Source organism: Perognathus longimembris, chromosome 13 (genome assembly GCF_023159225.1).
Source record: "Perognathus longimembris pacificus isolate PPM17 chromosome 13, ASM2315922v1, whole genome shotgun sequence".
In the NCBI taxonomy this organism is placed as follows: Eukaryota; Metazoa; Chordata; class Mammalia; order Rodentia; family Heteromyidae; genus Perognathus; species Perognathus longimembris.
Genome location: NC_063173.1, coordinates 16,061,412 through 16,085,650, shown reverse-complemented (window position 1 = coordinate 16,085,650; position 24,239 = coordinate 16,061,412). Strand labels below are relative to the sequence as shown.

General features: G+C 37.6%; 2 protein-coding genes across 2 annotated transcripts; one reads left to right on the top strand and one right to left on the bottom strand.

Annotated features, from left to right (window-relative positions):
- Positions 1-3,403: 3,403 nt before the first annotated feature.
- LOC125362429 (olfactory receptor 478-like) lies at positions 3,404-4,345 on the bottom strand. Its single transcript, XM_048361276.1, has one exon. The coding sequence runs from the start codon at positions 4,343-4,345 to the stop codon at positions 3,404-3,406; it is 942 nt and encodes a 313-aa protein (XP_048217233.1).
- Positions 4,346-20,849: 16,504 nt separating this feature from the next.
- LOC125361609 (olfactory receptor 502-like) lies at positions 20,850-21,794 on the top strand. Its single transcript, XM_048360167.1, has one exon. It carries the CDS (start codon positions 20,850-20,852, stop codon positions 21,792-21,794), a length of 945 nt encoding a protein of 314 aa, XP_048216124.1.
- The last annotated feature ends 2,445 nt before the right edge of the window (positions 21,795-24,239 follow it).

Below are 24,239 nucleotides of genomic sequence, written 5' to 3'. Positions count from 1 at the left end.
CTTAATCTTCTAATAATACATTATGGTGTTCATAAACTCCTGATGAAGGTGCTAATATTCAGTAAGGTATTTTTGTGTATTTCATAAGAATGAAACTAGGCTAGTATTGTGTTTTATTTTGTGTTTGTTAGGTTCCATGATCAAGACTTCACAGATGTTACTATTGAATTGAAATATGTACTCTGAAGTCTCGATGAACTTACATAAAAGTGGAATTAATATTTCATTGAATGTCTTTAGTATTTAATAAAATTTGATAGTAAAATATTGCTGCCTCCATTTTTCTTTCTTATATGCTGATTAAATTTATTTAATGAACAATGGATCTTGCTGGATTTTTTCCTGAGTTGATTTGAATTAGTTCTGATTTAAAAAATTCTTCAGCTTACCTAAATTATCAGTTGTTACATACAAGTGCTTATGATTACTTACATTCCTAATAAAAGCTGTAAATGGCGTATTTGTATTGCTTTTTGCTTTCCCTTTTTGGCTTTTGGGATTTTGTACTTTCATTTTATTTTCACTTTCATTGTATATTGACATTCTATTAACTTTTATTTCTGTTACTTGACATTCTATTGTTTTCTGTTATTAATTTTATCCTTTTTGCATTCTGTTCTTTATAGTACCATTCTTTTCTAGAAAATTGAAATAAATGCAAATCTTCTAGTTTATAATAGTCTTCTAGTATGCAAATTAGTTTACAACCACACTAAGTATCATATCTAGAATTGTCTTATCAAAATTATCTCTTCTCTTTCTCTCTCTGTTTATGTTGAAAGCTCATGTGCTTCTTGCTTCACTTCATTTCTTGCTGGGTTAACTTTATGCCCCCTTCCGTGGAGATCCCAGGCCTATTTGCCCCCTCCGTGTGTTACCCTTTCACTCTTACGCATAGTCTCTGGTCAGTAGGAAGTAATGCGGGAGCAAGGGCCACCGGTAAGCTCTGGACCGGGTGTGGCCCCGAGAATGCCTCCCCCCCCATACTCACCAAGGAGGCCAGGTACACGTGGACATCTAGGAGTAAGCTTCAGGAGCTTCCCGAAGTTTTATTCAGGGGAGGGGTTTATATAACAGTAATGGCAGCAGGAAGAGGAGGGACTAACTGGGTATTAACGATTAGCTGATGAACTGTCCATCATGGTGATGTCATGGAACTTCCTGCAGAGGCGGAGATCACAGTCCCCCCCAGGACCGGCACCCTGGGCTCAGGCTGATGCCATTATGAGACATGTGCTCCAAGATGAGAGGCGGGGCTGGTTTGGGCCGACTTTCCGGTTCCGGATGGGGGCGGGGGCAGGGGAGGGTAGGAGTGGTTAATAGCCACGCAGTCCCTGGTCTTAAAGGTATAGCCATCCCTGACAATTTCTCATGTTCATGCAAATGGTATCCATAGTGGGTATAGTATTTATCAATATGTTATTGTTATATCATGGTGACAGCTTCAGGGTCCCCAGCTTCAGCCTGGGATGCATAGAAAGTCTAAATTTTGAGTCTCAGAAACCCTGGAACCGAGAGCTGGAGCCTTCTTTCCCTTTTAAAAATAGTATTATTGACTATGTTGATTACCGTCTATCTATATCCTAAAACTTAGTGTTTCTGTTTTTGTTGTATCCACTGACTTTCTTTCTTAGTATCTTGGTTTCCTTGAGCAGGACGTATTTATCTTAATAATTGATAGAATTAACTATAGTTTGGCACATTAATTTCACTTTAATATAATACTAGCTTGCTCGCCTTGTATGTTTGAGATTTCCTAGAGCTCTATGGCTGCATATCTGTGCAAGAACTGATTACTTCCCATTTCCCTTTCTCTTGAAGATATATATGAAGTGGGTCAATCAGACTTTTCACATTACATTTACCTAGTTTTTTTTTTTTTAACTTTGGCTCTGTTATGCCAAAACAATACAAAATCTGCAATCTGTACTAGTGCCCTGTGATAGTAAGACTTTTTTCTGACTTGTCAAGCTATGTTGTCACAAAGTGATACCTCAGTGGTCTGTATATTTTCTATGATCTCCTATTGTCTGGTAATGCATTGCCTTATGTTCTGTATGTCTAGTATCATATTTAGGACATAGTTAACATTTCATCATTTGTTCTAGTTGTGCTCACCATGGGATTAATTAAAATGACCAAAGCTGATATTGTTCTGTAAATTTCATGTACACGAGTGAGATACTACACTCCCAATCCACCAGTAATAGTCATATTCTTCTCCTGGGATCCCATAATTTGACCAGAAAAGAGATTAGGAACATAGACAAGAATTTTATGTATATACAAAGGTCATTCTCCAAAGATATTTTTTCTTCAAGAAGAGGTTTCCAAAATTGTTCTGTCTGTTTCCTCCTTATATTTATCTTACAGCCTACAAAGTCATAAATATACCTTCCAGGTTAATCTCAGGATAAACTGGTGTTGAAATGGGTACAATAAAGTGATTGAATGTGTGCAGTCACTTCTCCATGACTGTAACAAATAGGTGAGATAACGAACTTACAGAAATGAACAGTTTGGCTTGGCACACAGGTTTGAATGTTTTGTTCCCTGATAAGTTAAGTCTGGGTCTTTTGTGGCACATTATGGAAGGGACAGAGTAGTGCAAAACCATTCACCCATGAAGTCAGTAAGTTAACTGAAGGAGACTATATTGGGGTCCCACAATAGTCTTTGATATTTTGTTATCAATAATACAAAAAACTCCCACTTAGGTCAACCTCTCAATACCACCATCATTATCTAATAGAACACAAGTAACCATGACATCAGTAAATTTATAGACCTTAACTTCAGATCCAGACAGTAATAAGATCTAACAACCTGAGTATACTGAAGTACTCACTACCTTATGTATGTATCTGCAAACCCTCTGTACATCACCTTGACAACAAAATTAAATTAAAAAAGAAAAGTATAAGAAAAACTTTAAAAAGATTTTCAGGGGCTGGGGATATGGCCTAGTGGCAAGAGTGCCTGCCTCATATACATGAGGCCCTGGGTTCGATTCCCCAGCACCACATATACAGAAAATGGCCAGAAGTGGCGCTGTGGCTCAAGTGGCAGAGTGCTAGCCTTGAGCAAAAAGAAGCCAGGGACAGTGCTCAGGCACTGAGTCCAAGCCCCAGGACTGGCCAAAAAAAAAAAAAAAGATTTTAGAAGTTTGTTTTATGAATGCATCTTATGTTCTTAATATAGATTTAGTGAGGTTTTATATAGCTAGCATATTAGAAAACTGTTATTTACTACAGGATCTGGAAACTACCACCATGTTTACTTAAAACTTCACCATGACTGGTGGCATACCATTAAATACAATGCAACTGACCAACTTTCCTTTTAGATATATCTGTGGATCATTTTTTTTTGTATCGAATAGATTAGAAAATAAAAGATCTCGCTAATTTTTTTTCCTGCCAAGCTCTCTCTTTAGAGCACTCTTAATCTCATTATTCCTGAGGCTGTAGATGAGAGGGTTCAACATGGGGATGACCACCATGTAGAACACAGATATCACCTTGTTCTGGTCAGTGGAGTAGTTGGATTTAGGCATCACATAAATGAATGTAACGGTCCCATAGAAGAGAGTGACTGCAGTAAGGTGGGAGGTGCAGGTGGAGAAGGCCTTCTGGCGGCCCTCAGTGGAGCGCATCTTCAGGATGGTAATAAAAATATAGATGTAGGAGATGATTATGACAGTCACTGTGAAGATAACAATGAAGCCAGAAGTCAACGTGGAAAGAAGTATGAAGACACTATCTTCAGAACAGGCAACTTCACGTAGTGGAGCAAAATCACAGAAGAAATGATTAACTCTATTGGGTCCACAGAAGAGGAAAGAACAGAAGGAAATGGTAAAGGATGAAACATCAAGAAAACCAATGGTGTAAGCAACTATAATTAACTGGACACAGACTTGTGTGGACATTTTGGTTGAATAGAGCAGTGGGTTGCAGATGGCCACAAATCGGTCATAGGCCATGGCAGCCAAAAGAAAGCACTCAACGGCTCCAAACAAAACAACAGTATCTAGCTGAATGCCACATCCATAGTAGGAGATTGTAGTTTTGTCTACCAGGAAGTTAACCAACATATTGGGTGTGACAGAAGAGGAAAAGACCATGTCAGCAAAAGCTAAATGACCAAGGAAAAAGTACATGGGGTGGTGTAGCTGAGTGGAGACTCTGATGAGAAGGATTGTGCAGAGATTTCCAGATATGGTGACCAGGTAGATGCCCAGGATGATGATGAAGAGGATGACTCGAAGGACTGGATCATGAGTTAGGCCCAATAAAATGAACTCTGTCACTGCAGTGTGGTTTCCCTGCACCAGGGAATCCATCAGACAATGGAGCTGCTGCCAGGAAAACACTAGGATGAATAGAGTATATGAAAGTTTATAAATGTAGTCATTTCATTTTCACTAACATATATAGAATGTCATCATAAACATATTCAAACAGTGGCACATATTTACATGGAAAGATGATTCTTCCATCTAGAATTTTAAAACTGAATTTAGTAAAACCACCCTCAAAATTCTATCCTGTACTGTCTCTTTATCTTTCTGTTTACAGAAAATATGCAAATAAAATATTCACCAAATGTTTATAACCAGGAAGAAGACTGAGTGTAATTGAAGGAAACAAGGTAGTGTAGCTGTTGCAAAGAAGGCTCAAGTAAATTTGTGTGCATTCTAAATGGTAAGCATGTAGGCAAGAATTGCATCTATACTCACCTTGGGTACCTACATAGTTTATTCCATATTCCAAAAACAATATCATAATTTTTATCATGTAGATCTGAGTTAGCAGAGTCTGGTCATGAATGTGTAACATGTCCGTGCTTGCATAAGATATCCTAGTTCCCAAATATTCTGCTGAAAACATTATTGCCTGTTCCTTTCCATACTGCATTATAATGAAATTAAGTTGTTGTAAACACCAATTCCATAAACCCAGTTATAAATACAAATTGGATTCATTTGATCTTCTTCAGCTCAACATGTCATATTATCCCCTAGGTAGTTTTACATTTCAAGATGATATCACTTAAATAAAATCCTTTCTGGGAAGTAATAAATTTGTTTCTGGATACTCAGCTAGATAAAAATTCTAAGTTAGGGCTATCAATGAGTTTAGTTACTGCTTTGTATACTGTTAAATCTGGATAAATATTTTTATGCTTTTGAAACAGAAAATACTATTTTGTATATCCATTGAATTACCATTTCAATCTCTGTGCAAATAGCACTTAATACTTAGCTCAAATGAAAATTAATCCATTCAAATAAATAATTTTTACTTTAACAGTAGTTTCTAGTGGGGTTTTTTGGGCACAAAGTCAAGGCATTTTAAACATAATATATAGCTGTATAAAGTACATATTAAAATTCATGAAGGAACTCTGTGCTTGTTCCTAGGTTGATCTTGATGTTCCAAATATTCTATATATACATAAATTTTTTTTATAAATCATACTCTAGTCTAAAAGAATCAAATTGATGAACAAACTACTTCTGCCAAGGTTTGTATATCTTTACATTTAAAAGTTTTTAACCTAATCATTAGCCTTTTAAGTATCAATACAAGCTGAGAGCAGTGCTGAAGTAATCATTTGTGTTTCTTACTTTCAAGAAAATGAACAATCTTGGTAATGAATTATGAATAATCACTCACATGAAACTGAAGATGTAAAAAGACCAAGTCAGCCCAGATCATTTCACTATCTGATTGCTTGATTATATCTGCTGTGTTTCTACACACACGGACTATGGACTTTACAGAGAGTCAAATTTTCTCCAATAGTAAGTGAAAGTTGCATCAAACTAAGGAACAAAACCAATTTCTTGTGTCTTGAACGGAGAATTCACTCGTCCTTCCGTAGTCACACAAAGTCATAGTGGTCATATCACTTTTAAAAATACTTCTGTTCTCCCTTGTGGAGGAATCCCGGATGAAGCTGGAGATCCAGCTATGAATTGGAAAGCATCATGGAGCCTCATTAGGTTCTGGAGTGGCTATTGTACAACTCAATTCCCACCACAACCCAACTGATCTTCCAATATGGCACCAATTCTCTGGGGGTCAATTTATTCTTTTGTTTCTATGTAGATGTTCATGCATACATCTGGAAACTTTAATATTTACAAGAGAGCTTAATTAAACAAATTGTCTTCTAGACAGCTATTGTTTCCAAGTTTACTTTGATATCTATGATTAAGAAATGGTAATAAACTCCTAGAATGAAATAACATTAACTTTTTTGAAGAATTTACTTTATTATTATTTTTTAATAATAATTACTTATTTATTGTCAAAGTGATGTACAGAGGGGTTACAGTTTCATATGTAAGGCCATGGGTACATTTCTTGCACTATTTGTTACCTCCTCCCTTCTTCTCTCCCTTTCCTTCTCCCCACCTCCCCATGAGTTGGTCAGTTGGTTTACACCATATGGTTTTGCAAATATTGCTTTTTGAGTTGTTTGTCTTTTTATCCTTTGTCTCTTGATTTTGATATTCCCTTTCACTTCCCTAGTTCTAATACCAGTATATAAAATATCCTAGGTTCTCAGATGAGATACAGTGATATAGCGCAGGGACAACCACAGAACAGGGATACAAGAGGATCATCAACAAAAGAAGCTACGGTTTCACATGGCATGTTGAAAGTAATTACAACAGTGATATAACACTGATTTCCATAACATGGAGTTCATTTCACTTAGCATCATCTTTGGTGCTCATAAGGGCATAGCTATTAGGCTCTTGTGATCCTCTGCTGTGACTAGCCTAAACCTGTGCTAATTATTCCCTATGAGGGAAACCATAGAGTCCATGTTTCTTTGGGTCTGGCTCACTTCACTTAGTATAATTTTTTCCACGTTCTTCCATTTCCTTATGAGTGGGGCAATGTCTTTCTTTCTGATAGAGGCATAAAATTCCATTCTGTATATGTACCATATTTTTCTCATCCATTTTTCTACTGAGGGGCATCTGGGTTGGTTCCATATTTTAGCTATGACAAATCGTGTTGCGATAAACATTGTTGTGCTGGTGGCCTTAGTGTGTTCTTGTTTGTGGTCTTTTGGGTAGATGCCCAAAAGTGGGGCTGCTGGGTCATAGGGGAGCTCTACGTTTAGCCTCCTGAGGAATCTCCATACTGCTTTCCAGAGTGGCTGAACCAGTTTACATTCTCACCAACAATGAAGTAGGGTTCCCTACTTTATTATTATTATAGAGGTGATATACAGAGAGGTCACATTTACTCTGGTCAGGTAATAAGTACATTTCCTTTTGTACAGTGTCATCTACCACCTCATTCTCTCCTGTTCCCTCCCTCCTATCTCTGTTGATGAGCTGCATAGTTCACTTTCATAAATGTCTAGTATGCTCCTCTGCTGCACTTTCCCAGCCTTTCCCCTTGGATTTGGTGCACTCCCACTACTCACCCACAGATATGCCCATGAATAAACACACTGTCTATAAGGTAAAGATTACTGAATACCTATAGAACTTTAAAAAAATTATGAAAACAGTCTTTTTTTCCTTATCTTTAAATTTCATTTCCATATATATATACGAAGCAGTGCTTGGGTATTGCACATTTGTGATTCTCTCCTAAGGCTATCCTGTTTTGGTTTCACTGCATGTGTGTATCTAGACTCGTGTGTAAATTTGTCATATTCCAGTGTGTTTTAACCCTAACTTCCACACATCTGTCTCTGATCTTACTTCACTTAACCTGGTTTGTTCTAGTTCCATCCATTTCCCTGCAAATGACATTATTTTATTCTATCTAATGGCTATGTAAAATTCCATTGTACATAGGCACCACATTTTTTGGATGCACTCATCTATTGTGGGGCACCAGGGTTACTATATCTTGGATATTGAGAATAGTCCAGCAATGAACATAGATGTGCAGGTGTCCTTCTCATATCCTGGTTCATGTTGCTCAGAGTAGATTCCTAAGGGTGGTATGGCTGGATCACAGAGTATGTCTATGTTTATTTTTCTGAGCAACTTTCAGATTTCTTTCCAGAGTGTGTTGTACTAGTTTACATTACCACCAGCAAAACACTAAAGTTCCTTTTTCTCCACATCCGTACCAGCATTTGTTGTTGTTTGAATTTACAATGTTGGCCAATTTAACTGGGGTGAGACAGAATCTCACTGCTGTTTTGATTTGTATTTAGTTTATGGTCAAGGCTGATAAGCATTTCCTCATGTGTTTCTTAGCCATTCTTACCTCTTCTTCTGAGAAGTCTCTCCTTAGCTCCTTTGCCCATTTAGTAGTTGGTGTATTAATTTTGGGAGGGGTTAGTTTCTTGAGCTCCTTGTATATATTGGATATTAGGCCTTTGTCTGATGTATTGTTCCAGTTAGTTGGCTATCTTCCTAGTTTAGTAACTATGTCATTAGCTGTGTAGAAACTTTATTTTACTGCACTGTAGTACCACTTGTTGAGTCCCTCTCCTATCTCTTGTGCTCCTGGAACTCTATCCAGGAAGTTCCTGCCTATACCCATAAGTTCTAGCGTTTGTCCTGCTCTCACAGTAGATTCAGAGTTTCAGGTCTGATGTTGAGATCTTTGATCCACTTTGAATTGATATTATTACATGGTGACAAGCAGAGATCCACTTTTAGTTTTCTGCGTATGACTGCCAGTTTTCCCAACACCAGTAGTTGAAGAGGCTATGCTTTTTTTCGGCTCCTTTATCAAATATCAGATGACTGTAAGTATGTGCTTTTGTTTCTGGGTCCTTTATTTTTGTAACCTCAGGTGGATTTCTGTACCAATACCAAGTTGTTTTTGTTATTATGGCTCTGTAGTGGAGTTTGAAACCTGACATTGTGATACCTCATACATTGCTTTGTTTTGCTAGAATTATTTTGGTTATTCTATGTGTTTTGTTGTTCCATATGAATTTTGGGATTGTTCTCTCTATCTTAGTAAAGAGCATCACTGGGATTTTGATGGGGATAGTATTGCATTATATCATCTTTGGCAGTATGGCCATTTCCACAATATTGATTCTACCTATCCATGAACATGGAAGGTCTTTCCATTTCCTGGTGTCCTCTTTGAGATCTTTCTTCAGATTTTTATAGTTTTCACTATAATGATCTTTTACACCTTTGGTTGGTTTAATTCCTAGGTATTTTTTAAATAATAAAAAATAAGACATACATTGTCATACAGCAGCCAGAAAGTGCATCTTTAAAACTTTCTCAAGAACTATAAGTTAGGGGCTGGGAATGTGGTCTAGTGGCAAGAGTGCTTGCTTCGTATACATGAAGCCCTGGGTGTGATTCCTCAGCACCACATATATAGAAAACAGCCAGAAGTGGTGCTGTGGCTCAAGTCGCAGAGTGCTAGCCTTGAGCAAAAAAGAAGCCAGGGACAGTACTCAGGCCCTGAATTCAAACCCCAGGACTGCCCCCCCCCCCTAAAAAAAACCACAAAAGAACTATAAGTTAAAAGAAGTTCAATGACTTCCAAAAGGGAAATCATATCAAAATCTTATTTTGTAGAGCAGCACAATGTTTACAATGAAGGCAATGTTCCTCTAGCTATCTTATATATCCTCAATGTAGAATCTGCTGTATGCAAAATAATGTAACTATTTTTGAGATGGCAATTTTAGAACACTATGATAATTATAACTAAATTTCACTTTTCACAAGTATGTCTTCCTAACAAAGAACACTTATTAAATCTTCATAGCTTATAAGTTAGGTCCTTTTCTTTTTTGTGTTCATTCTTCAGAAGAGAAGAAAGAGTGAAACAACTTGTGATGATGGATGTCAGCTTTCACTGTTATTTCTCTAGATCCACTGCCATCTACTGAGGTCTATAGGTCAATGTCATTTAACATTCACTGAAGCCTTAGTGTTTTTGAGAAGCCACAGTAGACTGTTGAGTCCACAGGCAAGCAAATTGCAGATATGGAAGCTGTTCAAGTCCCTGAAGGCAATAATAAATAATAGAAATTGGAATTCCGTTGCATGAACATTAGTCCCTTAAGTTTCAGATGGACCATGCTAGAAGGCCAACCCCGAGTGTGTCATGTGACACAGGAGAACTGAGCTGTGGCTGAAGCTGGCCAGCCAGGTAGATGGATATTAAGGAGAGATACAATCTCTTTTCTTGGTGGAATGGAGTGAATCTGAACTATGAATATCAGGTGTAACATAAGCATGCAATTCTGCTAATTGTTTTAAATAATACAACACATATAATTGATTTTTGGTGTCTTTGTATGAATAGCTATAAGACATAATACAACAATATGCTGAAGGTAGTATGAGGAAGATGAACATTTACGTTCCTGGGATATTTTGAAGTAAGTCAGGCCCAGAGAGACAAAGGATGCTTTCCCCCCTTATATATGGAAGCTATATTTAGTGTGTAATCTTTTAAGTAAATGTATTGGGTGGTATGCAAGTGTATATAAGTGTTTTAACTGAAATACAGTAAATTCAAGGGAGAACTCAATTGTGTACTTATACCACATTTTCTTAAATCCACTTATCCATGGAGGGGCATCTGGGATGTTTTCTTGGCTATGGTAAATAGTGTTGCAGTGAATAGGGTTGTATAAGTGGCTCTACTATAGACTTGTTTCTGCTGTGTTGGATAAGTGCCTTGGAGTAGAATTGCTTTGTCATAGGGTATTTCTATGTTTAGTTAATCGTGGAACTTTCATATTGCCTTTCAGAATAGTTGAACAAGTTTTCATTCCCACCAACAATGTAACACTGTTTCCTTTTGACTGCATCCTTACCAGCATTTCTCGTTGTTTTTTGTTCTTGATAATGGCCATTCTATAGGGATGGGGTAGAATCTTAGTGCTGTTTTGATTTGCATTTTCTTTGTGGCCAGACATGTTGAACATTTATTCATGTTTTTACTTCTTCTGAGAAGCCTGTCTTTAAGTCATTAGCTCATTTATTAACTGAGAGTTCAACTTTTTGAGCTCTATTCTGGAAATTAGGCCCTTGTCTGAGTATAGTTAATAAAAATCTTCTCCAATTCTGTGGGGTTTCTTTTTGTCTTGTTAGCTATGCCCTTGCCATGCCGAAAATTTTAGGTCTGATGCAATCCATTTATCAAGTGTTTCTTTGATTTGTTTTATTTCTGGATCTTTTCTTATTAAGTTTTGATTTGTGCAAGGAGCCTTAGTGTTTCCCCTATCCCTTCCTATAATTGTTTCATGGTTTCAGGACTTAATTGAGGTTTTGATCCATTTTGAAGTGATGCTGGTACAAGGTGATATTGAAGGATGTAGTTTCAGTTTTCTGCATGTGGATATCCAGCTTTGCCATCTCTATTTGTTGAAGGGGCTGCCTTTTTTCCAATCAATGTTTTTCGATCTCTTATCAAATATTCAATGGCTATAGTTCTGTGGGTTCATTTCTCAGTCTTCTATTTTGTTCCATTGGTCCTCAGGCTTATTTTTGTGACCATTGGGCCAAAGGAAGTGAGGTAGATGTATGAAGGGGAGGAAGAGGTGGAGAATGCAGTCAATAATTCATTGTATATACCACAAAATTAAGGAAAGAGTACATCAAAGGGCAGTGAAAATGAAGGTGGTGACAGATCAAAATGCATTGTGTTTATAAACTGCTTTGTTGGATGGCAGAGGAACAGCAGAGCCCTAGCTGAGCTCCTTCCAACACTGCAGTTTTCCCACCCCAGAGAAACTTTTACTCCTAGAAAGACAGCCAAAGTAAGTTATAACAGTACAGGGATTCTGGCCAGGAAGGAAAAATTGACTTTGCTCATCTGAAAACACAGATTTGAGCTCCTGGCAGCATCCCGCCATAACACCAGTTCCAGCGCCAGCACAGCGCCCTGCACTCCATGCAGCAAAAACACTCACTCGAGACCAGGGAGAAATCCTTCAGACAGCAGTAGACAGACATGGATCACAGGCTGAGCACGGACAGGCCGAAATCACTGAGAAAGCGTGAGTACCCCATGAAAGACACTCACTCGCGCCCACAGAGCAGCTTCTTCCCCCAACACCAGAGCAAAGCGACATCTTTGACACTGGCATAGGGTCAGACCAGATTGGAGTTAAAGCGGGCCTGGGGAAAATGAGGACAAAACAGCCATCTTCGAGAAGGGCAAGAGGGGCCAACCAGTGAGAGCCAGCTAAACCCAGAAGTACGACCCTTGCCCAGGCAGGGGGGGAGGGGCTTGTCCTGGGCCTCAGCTCTGCTAGAGGTGGCCTACCCGGACCACCGGAATTCCTCAATTAAAAGCAAAAGCAGTGAGCAGCTACCATACCAGCGGTACAGAACAGCCACACAGGAGAACAAACTTCCCGAGAGAGAGAACAGTTCCATTTAGAAGCCCAATTCCCAGCCCAAAATGGAGCTGAATTCCATACCCTGCTCTACCCAGGAGACTGCCCCACCCAGGAGGGAGGAACCTCCCCTAGGCGAGCAACTCTCAGCTGGGTAAACCAGACCAGAGGTGCCCCGCCCTGCTGAGTCCACAGGCTATTCAAAGCCAGGCATTAAAGGCAGTGGCCCTACAGCAGACAGGAGGAGCCATGGTTCCCAAGACTGTTCATATCCACCACCTACAGAGGATGCCCAAGTCTTACCTGCAAGCTGTGGGAACCACAGAGCCCCAGGATTTCACTAACAGGGGAAGAGGGTCAGACCAGATCCACCCCCTGCAAGCTGAAAGCAAGTCAAACAAGCCAAGCAGCAGAATAGACTGCAGATCATCGCAAGGAAACCAGAGACTGTAGAAAGCCCATCCAAACAAGGAAGACTCCTTTTTATTTTTTAATTTTTTCTCAAACATTTTTTAAGCTTTCTTTTTATATATATATTTTTTCATTTCTGAAACGTCATTGGTTTGTTTTTGTTTTCCATTTTTACCTGTGGGTTCTATCAAGTTCTTTTTCGTTTGTTTTTTGGTGTTTGTTTGTTTTTTTCTGATTTTTTTTCTTTTTTCCTTTTTTATTTTTTTTAAATAATTTTTCTCTGTTATGTGCATCTGTCTTCCAGCATTTTTTCTTTATTTCTCTCTTTGCATTCTCTTTCTTTAGAAATTACTTTCCTATGAATAACACCTCCACTCTTTACTGCTAACTCTCTATTGTCTATCATTTTAACCTTGTTCTTTCTACTGATTCTACTCTCCTCCATATTTCCACGTCACTGAAACTAAACCAAAACCATCACCCCCCATACATTTTACTCTATTCTCTTTACTACCTCTAACTTACCCTCCTGACTTACTTTTAGGACCTCCAGATTCCATTGACTCCTGGTTACTGGATAGAGGGTATCCCTGCTTATTCCAAGTGAATCAAAGGGGTTCATAGAGAAAGCCAGTCCAAAAAGAACTTAATATAAGAACAAGAATTGCTCATAGGGTTGTAACAGTAAATAAGTAACTACTGAATACAGGGCTCAGGATTGGTTGTTATATTGAAATTGTATTCATTAGAAACAACAAATATACTTTTATACACAAGTATAAAAGGTATCTATATATAATTGTGAACTTCTAAGATTTACACAACAGTGCTTGGTAAGGGCTGCTTTGGGTCTTAAACGGTGCTCACGGGTGCTTGTAGATTGGCATTCCCAATCCAAATGGGCAGAAGAAAGACAAGAAAGATGGCAAACAATGGAGTCTTATCTCCCACTCAAAACAAGCAGGAAGCAGAGCAATCAATCAAAGACATAGAAGAGAACCCTCAAAATGCTCTACAAAGTCTACTGATAAACATAATAAATGAAAAGCTTGAATCAATACAGCAATCCTTCCTTAAAGTAATAGATGATTTCATGGCCTCGACAAATAGAAAGATAAATGAAATTCAAGAGTCAAATGAAAAGATAGCTACCCAGCACAAAGACAGCACTCAAAACCAAATTAATGAAGTTAACGAAGTAAAGAAGTCCATACAGGACCTAAGAGATGACATGGAAATCATCAGGAAAGACCAGTCAGAAATAAAGTAGCCAGCCTACAGTCCTGACTAGCTGAAGCAGAGGATCAAATCCCAGGAGCTGAAGAATCCCTAGAATCTATGGAGAAAGATCAAAAATCAATACAAAACTAATCCAATCAACAAAACAGATCACTCCAGGAGCTCCAAGACACAATCAGGAAGCCCAATTTAAGGCTAATAGGTATTGAGGAAAACCTGGAAAAAGAAGTTAATGGAATAGGCAACATATTTAACAGAATATTAGCCGAGAACTTCCCAAATATCCAGAAGGATAGGCCTATACAGATGCAAGAAGCATTTAGAACCCCAAACTGACCAGACCAGAATAGGACATCCCACTGACACATTGTGATCAAAACAGAATCAATAGAGTAGAAGGAAAGAATCCTTAAAGCTGTTAGGGAGAAGAAAACAATCACATATAAAGGAAAAGCAATCAGAATTACTCCAGACTTCTCAGCAGAGACTGTGAAAGCAAGGAGAGCCTGGAATGAGGTATAGAAAACCCTAAGTAAAAATAACTACCAACCAAGAATAGTGTACCCAGCTAAACTCTCATTCATAGCCGACGGTCAAATAAAAGTCTTCCACAGTAAGGAAAAACTGAAACAATATATCTCCACCAAACCAGCTTTACAGAAAACCCTCAAAGATGTACTATACAAGGAAAATAATCAAGATCCCAATACAGACAGAGAAATGAACCCTAAATAGTAAACCAGAATATCAGATCAAGAAATGGGAAGACACAGCTTTTAACAGGATAGTGATAATGAAAGGAACAAAAGATCATCTCTCAATCCTAACTGTCAACATTAATGGACTTAATTCTCCAATCAAAAGACATAGGCTCATAAGTTGGATGAAAAATCAAGATCCATCTTTCTGCTGCCTCCAAGAGACACATCTATCCAGCAAAAGTAAACATCTTCTAAAAGTGAAAGGCTAGAATCAAATCTACCAAGCAAATGGCCCCCATAAGCAGGCTGGAGTTACAATCCTAGTATCAGACAAAATTGACTTCAAATTAAAAAAGGTAAGAAGAGACAAAGAAGGTTATTACATACTAATAAAGGGATCACTCCTACAGGAAGATATAACCATCCCTAATATCTACACTCCAAATACAGGAGCACCCAACTTCATCAAACAAACAATACTGACTCTAAAAACACACAAAGACCCAAACACATTGATAGTTGGGGACTTTAACACTCCACTGTCATCTATGGACAGAACAACATGCCAAAAAGTGAACAAAGAAACCACAGAATTAAACAGTTGCATAGACCAACTAGAATTAATCGACATCTACAGAATATTCCACCCTGCAACAACAGAATACACATTCTTCTCAGGAGCACATGGAACATTCTCCAAAATAGATCACATCTTAGGGCACAAAGAAAATCTGTACAAATTTAGAAGTATCAAAACCATTCCCTGCATTCTCTCAGACAACAATGGAATAAAACTAGAGCTCAACTCAAACAGCCACCACAGAAAATCCTACAATTCATGGAGACTAAACAACACACTGCTGAACCATCAGTGGGTCATTGAAGAAATTAAAATGGAAATTCAAATGTTTATGGAATTCACCAAAATAAGCACACAAAGTACCAGCTCCTTTGGGACACAGCAAAGGCAGTACTCAGAGGAAATTTTATATCTCTGAGTGCATACACCAAAAAACTGGAGAAACAGCAACTCAACAACTTAAAGAAGCATCTTAATTTCCTTGAAAGAGAACAACAAGCCAAACCCCAAGTCAATAGATAGAAGCAAATAATTAAAATCAAATAGGATTAAATCAATGAGAGACAAAAAAAAAAATCCAAAGAATCAACAAAACAGAGTTGGTTCGTTGAAAAAAATCAACAAGATATACAGACCCCTAGCAAACCTGACCAAAAAATGAAGGCAGCACTCACAAATAAACAAGATAAGAGATGAAACAGGTAACATCATCACAGAAACAACCAAAATTCGGAACACAATAAGAGACTATTTTGCAAACCTTTATTTCAACAAATTCAAGAACTTGGAAGAAATGGATGATTTCCTAGAAAAAATTGACATCCTGAACTCAACCATGAAGGTTTAAACCTTCTAAACAGACCCATATCCAGTATTGAAATAGAAACAGGAATAAGTGATCTCCCATCCAAGAAAAGCCCAGGTCCAGACGGATTCACAGCAGAATTCTAAAAGGCCTTCAAAACAGATCTCACACCAATAATTCTCAAACTCTTCAATGAAATTGAAAAAGAATGTTCACTACCAGACACATTCTATGAAGTCAGTATAACCCTCATCCCCAAACCCGGCAGGGAGAACTATAGACCGATTCCCCTGATGAACATAGACTCAAAAATTCTCAACAAAATTTTGGCCAATCGACTTCAACAGGTCATCAAAAAAAATCATACACCACGATCAAACTGGATTCATCCCACGGATGAAAAGTTGGTTCAATATATGCAAGTCAATTATTGTAATCCGGAGCAAGGTACAGAACCACATGGTTATATCATTGGATGCAGAAAAAGCGTTCGATAAAATCCAGCACCAATTTATGCTAAAAGCCCTGGAAAAACTGGGATTCCAAGGAACATTCCTGAATATAATCAAGGAAGTTTATGACAAACCAACAGCAAGCATAACTCTAAATGGTGAAAAAAACTAAAGCCATTCCCTTTAAAATCAGAAGCAAGACAGGGATGTCCACTCTCTCCCTTTCTCTTCAACATAGTACTAGATTTCCTACCCAGAGCAATTAGGCAAGAAGAATATATAAAGGGGATCCAAATAGGAAAAGATGAAGTTAAACTTTCTCTCTTGGCAGATGACATGATCCTATACCCGAAGAACCCTATAGACTCTACCTCCAAGCTGCTAGAGCTGATCCAAAACTTTGGCAAAGTTGCAGGATATAAAATAAACCCTCAAAAATCAATGGCATTTCTATATGCTAATGACCCGAACGCCGAGACTGAAAACAGGAAAGCAACTCCTTTTTCAATAGCCTCAAAAAACATAAAATACCTAGGAATAACCTTAACCAAAGAAGTGAAAGATGTCTATGATGAGAACTTTAAAAACATGAAAAACAAAATTAAGGCACAACTAAGGAAATGGAAAAACCTCCCATGCTCCTGGATTGGGAGGATTAATATAATCAAAATGGCAATATTGCCAAAGGGTATCTACAAATTCAATGCAATTCCCATTAATATCCCAACACTATTTTTTAATGAAATAGAGGAAGCAATCCAGAAATTCATATGGAACCATAAAAGACCCAGAATAACAAAAACAATCCTAAGCAGAAAGAACAGTGCTGGAGGAATTATAATACCCAACTTCAAGCTGTATTATAAAGCTATAGTAATAAAAACAGCTTGGTATTGGCACCGGAACAGGCCTGAAGACCTAGATGAACCCACAGAACTATGGCTACTTAATCTTTGATAAAGGAGCTAAAACAAAATCTGGAAGAAAGATAGCCTCTTTAACAAATGGTGCTGGCAAAGCTGGTTCAACAAATGCAGCAAACTAAAACTAGATCCTTAAATATCACCGTGCACCAAAATCAATTCCAAATGGATCAAAGACCTCGAAATCAAAACAGATACCCTGAAAAACCTAAAGGAAGGAGTGGGAGAAACACTTGGATTCTTTGGCACTGGATGGAACTTCCTTAACAAAGACCCAGAAAGGCTACAAATCAAAGAAAGGTTGGGCAAATGGGACTGCATCAAACTGCAGAGCTTCTGTAGGGCAAAGGACATAGCTCACAAGATAAACAGAAAGTACACAGAGTGGGACAAGTTCTTTACAGGCCATACAATGGACAAAGGCCTCATATCTAAAATGTATGCAGAACTAAAAAAGTTACATTCCTCCAAAACAAATCCTCAATGAACCAATAGCCCCCTCATCAAGTAGGCTAAAGACTTAAAATGAGACTTCTCTGATGAGGAAATAAGAATGGCCAAGAGACATGAAAAAGTGCTCTACATCACTGGCCATAAAAGAAATGCAAATCAAAACAACATTGAGATTCCACCTCACCCCAGATTCTGATAATCTGATAATGTCCTCACATTCTGATCATGTCCATTATCAGAAAAACTAACAATAACAATTGTTGGAGGGGATGTGGTCAAAAGGGAACCCTACTTCATTGTTGGTGGGAATGTAAACTGGTTCAGCCACTCTGGCAAGCAGTATGGAGATTCCTCAGAAGGCTAAACATAGAACTCCCCTATGACCCAGCAGCCCCACTTTTGGGTATCTATCCAAAAAAACCACAAACAAAATCACAGTAAAGCCATTAGCACAACAATGTTCATCACAGTGCAATTTGTCATAGCTAGAATCTGGAACCAACCCAGATGCCCCTCAGTACAAAAATGGATGAAGAAAATGTGGTACACATACAGAATGGAATTTTATGCCTCTATCAGAAAGAATGACATTGCCCCATTTGTAAGGAAATGGAAGAACGTGGAAAAAATTATGCTAAGTGAAGTGAGCCAGACCCAAAGAAACATGGACTCTATGGTCTCCCTTATAGGGAATAATTAGCACAGGTTTAGGCAAGTCACAACAGAGGATCACAAGAGCCCAATAGCTATATCCTTATGAACACATAAGATGATGCTAAGTGAAATGAACTCTATGTCATGGAAACGATTGTTATATCACAGTTGTAACTACTTTCAACATGCTATGTGTAACTGTAGCTTCTATTATTGATGATCTTCTTGTATCCCCTTTCTGTTGTTGTACCTACACTATCTCTGTATCTTGTCTGAGTATATTGGAAACCATGTATACTGGTATTAGAACTAATTGAAAGTGAATACCAAAATCAAGAGACACAGAATGAAAAAGACAAATAATTACAAAATCAATACTTGCAAAACTGTTTGGTGTAAATGAATTGAACAACTCATGGGTTGGGGAAGGGAAAGGGGTTAGGGGAGAGGGGGGTATGAGGGACAAGGTAACAAAGAGTACAAGAAATGTATCCAATGCCTAATGTACGAAACTGTAACCTCTCTGTATATCAGTTTGATAATAAATTTTTTTTAAAAAACTGCTTTGTTAAATGAGAATAAATAGGTATTCTAAAATTTTAAGAACAGTGAGGTAAGAGTGGGTTGGGCGTTACAGGTGAAAATGTTGAAAGGGTGACTCTGATCAAGTCCCTAAGTCAGACTCTGGAAGCTATTTTGTTGTAGAAGTACTTAAAGGTAATTTTAAAAAGTACTGACTGATAGGATGCCAATGTAAACTACAGTAGCAACCACAAAAACAAAAACCAAATTACTTAGCAGCAAACACATATTGAATGTTTAAAGTTAATGTTAATGTTGACATTTGTCCTTGAAATTTAGTACTACTTTTTAATCATAATCTTTGAAGTGAGCTTGAACTAATATTTATCTGTAAGGCAATTTGTTTAATTATTCTCTTGAGGAAATACTAAGGAAAGATTATCAATGTGTGCACGAGCAGGCTCTAGATAGAAATAAAAGACTAAATTGATCACTTGAGAATTGGTTGCATCTTGGAGAATCAGTTGTATCGTGTGAACTAAGTTGCACAGTACCTACTCCAGAGCCTTTTGTTTTGAATTTATATCTGGGTCCTCAGTTACCTTAGTGATTCCCAAAGGAGAACAGAAATTATAAAACAACTTGCTCTTTCCCTCTCTATATACATCCGTTATGACTTTGTGTTGCTACTGAAAAATGAATGTCTTGTCATTTCAAGAAGTAAGACTTTACTTTCATTAATTAATCTTCTTTCTTAGTTTCACTTACTATTTGAGAAAACTTTGCATTCTGTAATTTGCACTTTTCACATAACATAGTGTGAAAACAGGGCAGATGTAATCATGCATCACCTACAGTGATAGTCCGTTATGAGGATTCTTGTTTACTTAACCATAAGGCAGAAGTTGACACTATTTATTCAGCATTATCCAATTTTTGGCACACTTTCTCAGAATGCTAGGTTTCAGTTGTCTGGGTATTTGTTAATACTTAAAGAATTAATTGAAGAATTAAAAACCAGAATATCCATGTGATATTACTCATTAACATTTTGAAGGGTAATGGAATTTCTTATATACTCAATCACAGATGTATTGATCTTTATGGGCATTATAATTTAATTTCATTATTAAATAGTTATTAAAAGAACAAGTAGCCTCTTGCACTTCATGTTTCTAACTTTATCACTTGTTACATAATTATGTGAATATTTTATGTTCTATTTCAGACTCTGACAATTTAATTCTACGATGATAGTAGAATTAATGTTTTCTGGAACATTTAATGAATCATGTATTTATAAATATTTGTGTAAGTATCTAATTTCCAGGGGCATGCTTGCCATTGAATAAGCACTGAAATAATTATTAGTTACTACAAAGTTCTTGCAAAACTATACATGAGTTTATTTTTCTATTAAAAACTAATTTCATGAGCAAAAAAAGAAGCCAGGGACAGTGCTCAGGCCCTGAGTCCAAGCCCCAGGACTGGCCAAAAAAACCCCAAAAACTAATTTCATTGTTTTTATATTCATTGCCTTGCACTTTTATTATTTGGGTATAAAGGCACATTAGACAGTTTCAAAAACATAAGCATAAAGGAAAAGAAACAATATACTAAGGACTTTTGAGACATGCATGCTAAAGTTTTTGAACTTTAAGCTTGAAGGACTTTGTTCTTAATAACATTCCATATTTGTTAAAGAAAATAATAGCGTCATGTTTATATATAAACATTTCATGTAATCTATTCATCCTAGATTTGCTTTGGCAGAAGCTCCATTGTCTGATGGATTCCCTGGTGGATAGTAATCACACTGCAGTGACAGAGTTCATTTTATTGGGCTTAACTCATGATCCAGTTCTTCGAGTCGTCCTCTTCATCATCATCCTGTGCATCTACCTGGTGGCAGTACCTGGAAATCTCTGCACAATCCTTCTCATCAGAGTCTCCACTCAGCTCCATCACCCCATGTACTTTTTCCTCAGCCACTTAGCTTTTGCTGACATAGGCCATTCATCTGCTGTCACACCTAATATGCTGGTTAACTTTTTGGTGGAGAGAAACACAATCTCTTATCTAGGATGTGGCATTCAGCTTGGGTCAGCTGTTTTCTTTGGGACAGTTGAATGCTTTGTTCTAGCTGCAATGGCCTATGATCGCTTTATGGCCATTTGCAACCCCCTGCTGTATTCAATCAAAATGTCTACACAAGTTTGCGTCCGCTTACTCGTAGTAGTTTATATAGGAAGTTTTCTGAATGCTTCCTCCTTTAGTCTTTCCTTCTTTGGTTTACTCTTCTGTGGATCCAATAGAGTTAATCATTTCTCCTGTGATTTTGCTCCTTTAGTTGAAGTATCCTGTTCTGCAGGCAGCATCCTCACAATTGTTCCCTCATTTACTGCTGGCTCCATCATTGTGGTCACAGTGATTGTGATAGCCATTTCCTATGTCTACATCCTCATCACCATCCTGAAGATGAGCTCCACTGAGGGCCGCCACAAGGCCTTCTCCACCTGTACTTCCCACCTCACTGCAGTCACTTTGTACTATGGGACCATTACATTCATTTATGTGATGCCCAAGTCCAACTACTCCACTGACCAGAACAAGGTGATATCTGTATTCTACATGCTGGTGATCCCTATGTTGAACCCCCTCATCTACAGCCTCAGGAATAATGAGATCAAGGGGGCTTTGAAGAGAGAGCTTGGTTTTAAAACATACTTTTAGTGAAATCTATTTTTTAGAAGTTATAGCAATACTAGCCAATATATATTCTTACTGATTTTGTTAGTGATATGTATATGAATTTATCTGTATCTAAATGCATAGCGTTCAGCAAATATAAAGATTAAATTTAAAATTGTATAGAAACCAAGAGGCTCATGATGATTTACCTAACGTTTTTTAAATGTGTAGTTGAAAGCATAAATTGTTTTACATAAAGCAGAGCCTGTTAAAAATTAATTAAATGTTTTATGCATATTTTTTCCAAAGCATTCACAGATACAGGCTAAGGTTATCAAATCTTGTTATAATCTGGATCTTATGCAATTCCAAAGTACCATAAGATTGGCCGTTTTGTTTCCCAGAGTAGTGCTTTGGGGAAGTGTTAGAAACATTGGAAGGTTGAGCCAATAGGGGATCTTTATTTCATTGAGGATGAAATTTATTTCATCAGTGGGTTTACTTTGCTAACTGTTTTGCCTACGAACAACAATACTGTGTGCCTATTATGTGATGAGGGTATATAGAAAGTATTAGAAAACATTATACATTGCTGGTGACCATGGATTTTAGGATGTTTTTCTCTATACACATCAATGTTAATGGGGCTTGTTAAATTTTATTTTTGTAAGTCATGTGTTTTGAACTCTGGGACTGGCACTGTCACTAAGGTCTTCAGCTCAAGGTTAGCATTCTAGGACTTGAGTCCCAGTGCACTTCTACTTTTCTGGTGGTTAATGGGAGATATGAATCTCACAGACTTTCCTGCCTGGCTGGCTTTGATCTGAGTTTATCAGATCTCAGTCCCCTGCATCACTAGTGCCACTATCACTAGAGCCACTATCACCAAGCCACTGTGTTCAACTTCTTTCTAAGGAAGTTACAACTGAGGGAAAACTGAAATGATATACTCAGATCAATGAAATGAAATAGCAACAGATTTTTTTTGTTTTGTTTAGTGTACTGGATTTGGACTTGGGATCTTGAGTTGCTACTCTTGTACTTTGCTACTTTAAGTAAACCTGCAGATTGTTTGTTTGTTATAAAACGCATCATTTTACATGTTCATAGAAATTATAATAAAAAGTGATAGCATAGTTTTTATGGATAGCTACGGGAAATCTAAAAATATCTGGATATCAATCCCAGCCTGAAAACAGAAAATCAAAAATCAAAATCTCACTATAGGCAAAATATAGTTTAGAAACTTACCATACTTCTATAAAGATCAAAAGGGGGTTCTTTTTTCTAACTCATGGTTTGTGAATTCTTGTGTCAGGCCTGAAACCATAATCCTCAAAGACCATATTCTCTGTTATATTTACTTCTATAAATATCCCTATTTTGTATTTTTTCCATTTTTTTTTGTCAGTCTTGCATCTTGAATTAGCACTTGGGTGCTGTCCCTGAGGTCTTTGCTCAGGGCTAGTGCTCTACCATTTTGAGCCACAGTTCCACTCCCTGTTTTTTTTTTTTTCTTTTTAAATGATTACTTTTTTTATTGTCAAAGTGATGTACAGAGGGGTTACAATTTCTTAAGTAAGGCCATAGGCACATTTTTTGTACTATTTGTTACCTCCTCCCTCTTTCCCCCCTTCCCCTTTCCTTCTCCTGCCATGAGTTGTTCCACTGGTTTATACCAAATAGTTTTGCAAGTATTCCTTTTGGAATCATTTGTCTTTTTATCCTTTGTCTCTCGATTTTGTTATTCCCTCTCACTTCTCTAGTTCCAATACCAGTATATACAGTATCCAGGGTACTCAGATAAGATAGAGTGATAGTGCAGGTACAACCATAGGAAGGGGATACAAGAGGATCATCAACAAAAGAAGCTATGGCTTCACATGGCATGTTGAAAGTAATTACAACAGTGATATAACACTGGTTTCCATAACATGGAGTTCATTTCATTTAGCATCTTCTTAGGTGTTCATAAGGGTATAGCTATTGGGCTCTTGCGATCCTCTGCTGTGTCTAGCCTAAACCTGTGCTAATTATTCCCTATGAGGGAAACCATAGAGTCCATGTTTCTTTGGGTCTGGCTCACTTCACTTAGTATAATTTTTTCCAAGTCCTTCCATTTCCTTATGAATAGAGCAATGTCATTCTTTCTGATAGAGGCATAAAATTCCATTCTGTATATGTACCACATTTTCCTGATCCATTCGACTACTGAGAGGAATCTGGCCTGGTTCCACATTTTAGCAAGGACAAATTATGTTGCAATGAACATTGTTGTGCTGGTGGCTTTAGTGTGTTCTTGTTTGTAATCTTTTGGGTAGATGCCCAAAAGTGGGGCTGTTGGGTAATAGGGGAGCTCTTTGCTTAGTCTTTTGAGTAATCTCTATACTGCTTGCCAGAGTAGCTGAACAAGTTTACATTCCCACCAGCAATGAGGTAGGGTTACCTTTTTTGCAACATCCCCTCCAACAATTGTTATTGTTAGTT

Coding starts and splice junctions, on each gene's coding strand:
- LOC125362429 (XM_048361276.1), bottom strand. CDS start 4,345: ATGGATTCCCTGGTGCAGGGAAACCACACTGCAGTGACAGAGTTCATT.
- LOC125361609 (XM_048360167.1), top strand. CDS start 20,850: ATGGATTCCCTGGTGGATAGTAATCACACTGCAGTGACAGAGTTCATT.